At 40.7% G+C, this 5,921-nt stretch overlaps 1 protein-coding gene and 1 long non-coding RNA gene across 6 annotated transcripts in view; one reads left to right on the plus strand and one right to left on the minus strand.

Annotated features, from left to right (window-relative positions):
- LOC119471827 overlaps positions 1–5,262 on the minus strand; it is a 20,374-nt gene extending 15,112 nt beyond the window's left edge. Inside the window, exons 1-2 of the long non-coding RNA XR_005200914.1 lie at positions 5,023–5,262; positions 3,654–3,662 (exon numbers count right to left, since the gene is read on the minus strand). This is a non-coding gene — a long non-coding RNA (uncharacterized LOC119471827). The remainder of the gene's footprint in view (positions 1–3,653; positions 3,663–5,022) is intronic.
- Positions 1–5,921, plus strand: part of RNF14 (ring finger protein 14) — a 20,895-nt gene that overhangs the window by 8,830 nt on the left and 6,144 nt on the right. For all 5 annotated transcript variants that reach the window (XM_037739894.1, XM_037739895.1, XM_017532271.2 and 2 more), the window contains 3 exons: positions 1,475–2,002; positions 3,293–3,521; positions 5,178–5,350. In XM_037739894.1, coding sequence (XP_037595822.1) covers positions 1,475–2,002; positions 3,293–3,521; positions 5,178–5,350 — 930 coding nt within the window. The remainder of the gene's footprint in view (positions 1–1,474; positions 2,003–3,292; positions 3,522–5,177; positions 5,351–5,921) is intronic.

The raw sequence follows: 5,921 nt of genomic DNA on the forward strand, positions 1-5,921 counted from the left end.
CCTCTCCCCTCACCCCTCTGATGGAGTCTTGCTCTGTCACCCAGGCTTGAGTGCAGTGGTGCAATCTCAGTTCACTGCAATCTCCACTTAGCAGGTTCAACCGATCCTCCTTCCTCACCTCCCGAGTAGCTGGGATTACAGGTGCCTGCCACCACGCCCGGCTAATTTTTTGTATTTTTTAGTATAGATGGGGTTTCATCATGTTGGCCAGCTGGGTCTCTAACTGACCTTGGGTGATTCACCCGCCTCAGCCTCCCAGAGTGCTGGGATTATAGGCATAAGCCACCTCGCCCAGCCCCAGCTGCTTCTCTTGAGAAGGGACTGGAGAAGAAAAGAGGTTGGAGAATGGCTTCTTCATAGGACTTGGTAACTTACACAGCACTCAGAGCCTCCCTTTTAGTATTTAGCACATTTTACAGATTTTAGCAGATTACTCAAAAGCATGGTTGATTTACAAGCATATTTATGCAATGTAAAAAAAAATATTAACTGATCAATAAGTAAGGTAGTACCTGTGCAGGGTTTAGTCAGTGGCACTACTCAGAGTGTAAGAAACAGAAAATCTTGTCCCTTTTTGTCATTTGGAAGGTTTGCCTTCTGGAAGGTCTATTTTTGGATGTTTACGTAAAAAAGAAAAGCTGCTTATAATTCCTGTACTCTATTACAAATATTTTATATTTCTAATGGAAAATCCTCTTATATTTGCCTTTCAAATTGAACAGACCACTTTTAAAGAGAAAAATTCCAAATAATTTAACTTGAGTTGCTTAGCTTAGGAAGTGTAAGCTTTCTCTATGGCTGCTAAATCATGCTGAGGGCTTCTGATTAGGACCAGGGTCAATGTCAGTCAGCTTTTCTCCATTAACTGGAATCTGATATAAGCCCAGATTGCTTAGTTAAAAGCAGCTTATAAATCTAAACAAGGACTCTGAGACTGAATTCTGTTAGTGATTGTTTCAGATGAGTTGACTTTTTGATAGAACTGAAAATTAATTTTAAAACTTGGATAGTATTTTTAAATGATTCTTTTTCTAACCATTATTCTAGGATACCGACAGGGCTAGGACTCCTAATGGAAGAAAAATAGTTTATTTTTAGAACTAGATCTCTTTCTCCTACATGAAATTTATGGCAATACTAAAAGATTAAAGAAAATAAAAAAAGCCTCCATTTCAGTGACTAAAATGTACAGCTATTTCTCTGTCTTATGGAGTCTTCCTGTTTCTCTTGTTCTCATGGTACTTCTTGCTCCTGACTTTGTGTTCTACTCCAGCTCATGTTGCTGAATAGTTTAAGAAGTACTCCAATAAGAATGTTTGTACTTCTTGTAGCACAGTGTATCATAGCAGTAAAAAATAGTGTTAGGAAGTATAAGGGCCTAACGTGCAAGTGGAAAAGATTTCTAGGGAAAGCAACAGTTGGCAGCATCATCATCTTTCCAAACTCACCAACGTCTTCGTGTGTTTTCTCCTAGCTATCTGCTCTATGCAAGCACTTAGACAATCTATGGGAAGAACATCGTGGCAGCGTGGTCCTGTTTGCCTGGATGCAATTTCTTAAGGAAGAGACCCTAGCATACCTGAATATTGTCTCTCCTTTTGAGCTCAAGATTGGTTCTCAGAAAAAAGTACAGAGAAGGACAGCTCAAGCCTCTCCCAACACAGAGCTAGATTTTGGAGGAGCTGCTGGATCTGATGTAGACCAAGAGGAAATTGTGGATGAGAGAGCTGTGCAGGATGTGGAATCATTGTCAAATCTGATCCAGGAAATCTTGGACTTTGATCAAGCTCAGCAGATAAAATGCTTTAATAGTAAATTGTTCCTGTGCAATATCTGTTTCTGTGAGAAGCTGGGTAGTGAATGCATGTACTTCTTGGAGTGCAGGCATGTGTACTGCAAAGCCTGTCTGAAGGACTACTTTGAAATCCAGATCAGAGATGGCCAGGTTCAGTGCCTCAACTGCCCAGAACCAAAGTGCCCTTCGGTGGCCACTCCTGGTCAGGTAACTGTTTATACCCTGCTGATGGGTGCCTCTTAATTCTCTTCCACAAATGGAGATATCTTCTTGGGAACTTCATTGATAGGGTTTATGAGGCAGTCTGAGGCCTTGGAGCCAGCCCACAAGTTGTTTCACTGTATCCATTAAGAATTCTGTTGTCTTAGTCTACTGCTTAAGCAAATGGAATGCTTCCTTTGGCCTTGCAATGGGCAAGGATGAGTGTTAAAGTAGTTATTAAATAACTGTGGTAATTTACTTTGTATATCTGCTAGGATCCCATGAACTTTGGGGAATCACTAGCTTATCCTTGTGTGAGGTTGGGATTTGAAGGGGACATCTCTTGAATGATTAACCGACTTTTTTACAGACTTTAGCGTAAGTACAGCCTACTTAGGTTTTTTGTTGTTGTCGTTTTGTTTTGTTTTTTTGAGACAGAGTCTTGCTGTGTCACCCAGGCTGGAGTGCAGCGGCGCCATTTCAGCTCATTGCAGCCTCTGCCTCCCGGGCTCAAGTGATTCTCCTGCCTCAGCCTCCTGAGTAGCTGAGATTACAGGCACCCGCCACCATGCCTGGCTAATTTTTTTTTTTTTTTTTGTATTTTTAGTAGCAATAGGGTTTCACCATATTGGCCAGGCTGATCTTGAACTCCTGACCTCAAGTGATTCTCCCACCTTGGCCTCCCAAAGTGCTGGGATTACAGGCGTGAGCCACTGCACCCGGTCAGTTTTTTGTTTTCTTATTAAAGCATAATTTTACTTAAAATAAGCTACACATTTAAATCATACAAGGCTAGCATGGTAGCTTATACCTATAATACCAGCACTTTGGGAGGCCAAGATAGGACGCTTGAAACTAGGGGTTTAAAACCAGCCTATACAAAATAGCATGACTCCATGTCTTAAAAAAAAGTCAGTCAGGCATGATGGCAAATGCCTGTTGTCTTAGCTACTTGGGAAGCTGAGGTAGAGAATCACTTGAGCCCAGGAGTTCAAGGCTGCAATGAGCTGTGATTGCACCACTGCACTCCAGTCCTGACGACAGAGCAAGACCCCATCTCTAAAGAAATAAAACTAAAATATAAAATAAATTGTACACTTTTCTTAGTTTTAACAAACTATATGTGTAGTATATATTGCCATCTCAGTCAATATATATACTTGGTTTGATTTTGAAGTGAAAGAGAGGTTTTCGTTTATGTGCCCATCTGTTTTACGCTATCATCCTAAGAATCTTCTTAGGTTCAGAACTGGTTGTGGAATCATCAAACCTATGGTGTTTTGTATTTCCCTCTAGGTCAAAGAGCTAGTAGAAGCAGAGTTATTTGCCCGTTATGACCGCCTTCTCCTCCAGTCCACCTTGGACCTGATGGCAGATGTGGTATACTGCCCCCGCCCATGCTGCCAGCTGCCTGTGATGCAGGAGCCTGGCTGCACCATGGGTATCTGCTCCAGCTGCAATTTTGCCTTCTGTACCTTGTGCAGGTTGACCTACCATGGGGTCTCTCCATGTAAGGTGACTGCAGGTATGTTTTAACTATGTGAACCCATACCCCATCCCCAATCTCTCCCCGACATCTCACTCCCCTCCCAGCGCCTTATGACATCATTCTTCAATTTGGAAGTCTTCATCCAACAGATATTTCTGTGTCAGTGACTGTTCTAGGCTCTGGGACTGTAGTAGTGACCAAAAGAGACAAAAATCTCTGCCCTTATGGAACTTACATACTACTAGCGGAGACAGGAAAACAAAATAAGGATATCAGGTGGTGTAAGTGCTGAGGAGCCAGAAGAAATAAAGCAAGGATAGGATATGAAATGTTCTGAAGGGGAAGGGACTTGGGATTTTAGTTACAGAAGCCAGGGGAGGTCTCACTGGCAAAATGGTTTAAGTAAAGGGTTGAAGGAGGTAAGAAAAACCATGCAGATATCAGGGAGGAACATTCCAGAAGGAATGGCACAGCAAACTCTATGAACATGGAATAATGTAGATCCTGGATGGCAAATGCAGGGCATCTAAGCTGCCATTCTTGTCTCCATGGCACATGTGTTTGACCAGTCATCAAATGCTTTCTCCTTGAGCCCAGAGAAGCCTCAGAATCTTCCTCAACATGGCACCTCAGAAGACTACCCTCTGATGAAATAGACATAGAAGGGAAACGTGTTTGTCATCTCCAGCCGAGATAAGGAATCATAAATCAGGTCCTTAATGTCGATTTAACTGGACTTTGGTGGCTTAGTCTTTCTCAGACGAACAGGGATGATGATAACAGCTACTTCACAAAATTGCAGCTGGAGCAGATAACAGTAACTATGCAGGGTTATTTTAAGGATAAAGGGAACTAATATAGTGCTATTCAAAATTGTTAAATTTGTTATACTGGTCTATAATAAGATACAGAAATTGAGAGGGTTAGAAACTTTTGACAGTGGAGAAAAAAAAATGGTTCTTTATCATAAATAGTTTGAGAAACAGTGGGATAATACATGTAAAATGCAAAATGGGGCCAGGCACAATGGCTCACCTCTGTAATCTCAGCACTTTGGCAAGCCAAGGCAGGGCGTTGCTTGAGTCCTGGAGTTTGACACCGTGGCAAAACCCTGTCTCTACAAAAAAATATAAAAATTAATGGGATGTGGTAATGCACACCTGTAGTCCCAGGCACTCAGGTTACTGAGGTGGGAGGATCACTTGACCCCAGGAGGTAGAGGTTGTGGTGAACCAGATTGCACCATTGCACTCCAGCCTAGGAGACAGAGTGGGATCAAAAAAAAAAAAAAGTAATTATTAATACTATTATTATTGTAGTTATTACTTGCTAGTGTTAGCAGAGTGTCATTATTTCCAAGAAAGTACCCTGAGTGGAAAGAGTGGATAGGTAATTTCAGTTGCATCAGCCAGCATCTTGTAGGTAGGCCTCTTCATTATCAAATGGTTAATGGTGCTGACTTAGTGGAAAATGTCTTTCAACCTTTGTGTCTTTTAGATAAGTCAGTCTTTAACTGTATACTTCCAGTTGCATCAACATCACCACCTTGTTGATGGCAGAACGGCCCTTTTTCTTCTCGCCACCCTTCTTTGCGGGAGCCATTCTGTCTGGTCCGAGTTGGAAAAAAAAGTGCCATTTTAAGTTATTTTTAGTAACCATTAGTAAAAGTTAATTTTCCATTTCACTTTCTAGAGAAATTAATGGACTTACGAAATGAATACCTGCAAGCAGATGAGTCCAATAAAAGATTTTTGGAACAAAGGTATGGTAAGAGGGTGATTCAGAAGGCACTGGAAGAGCTGGAAAGTAAAGAGTGGCTAGAGAAGAACTCTAAGAACTGCCCATGTTGTGGAACTCCCATAGAGGTAAATGTTTTAGGACAGAGTTGGAGGCCATCAGCCTTGCAAGCATGTTATGATTACCTTAAGAAGCCTTATTAGTCACTTTTATGACTTAGAAAACACATGCTGGTATTTTTACACTTTCTTACTTGGAAGATGGAAATTTCACTACTAAATATTGTTATCAACCTTAAATGTATGTAGACTTCCCTTTTCCAAGTATTTTCTTACAGCGACCTTTGTTCTCACATTGTATCCACCTCAAAAGTGAATGGGTTTTAAGAAGAGCATACTAGAGCTATGGTCAATTCTTACTTCATCTATGTGATTAAAAAATAAATCAAATCTGATCTCTCAGAACTACCCTGGAATGCTGTACACCGGTTTAATTAAGATATACTCAGGAATTTATCTGAGCCAAAATAATTAGACAAATCTATTGCTTCTTAACAAAAATCTTAATATATTTTAAAATCAAAATACATCTTTGCATTTGATTCTATCGTTCTGTCTGAGCTGAACCTAGTGGTGATACCTATTATTCCATTGAGGAAACTGGCACTATATATAATCACTTTTTTTTTTTTTTTTTTTT

This window comes from Cebus imitator, unplaced genomic scaffold (assembly GCF_001604975.1).
Source record: "Cebus imitator isolate Cc_AM_T3 unplaced genomic scaffold, Cebus_imitator-1.0 Scaffold76, whole genome shotgun sequence".
Classification (NCBI taxonomy): Eukaryota; Metazoa; Chordata; class Mammalia; order Primates; family Cebidae; genus Cebus; species Cebus imitator.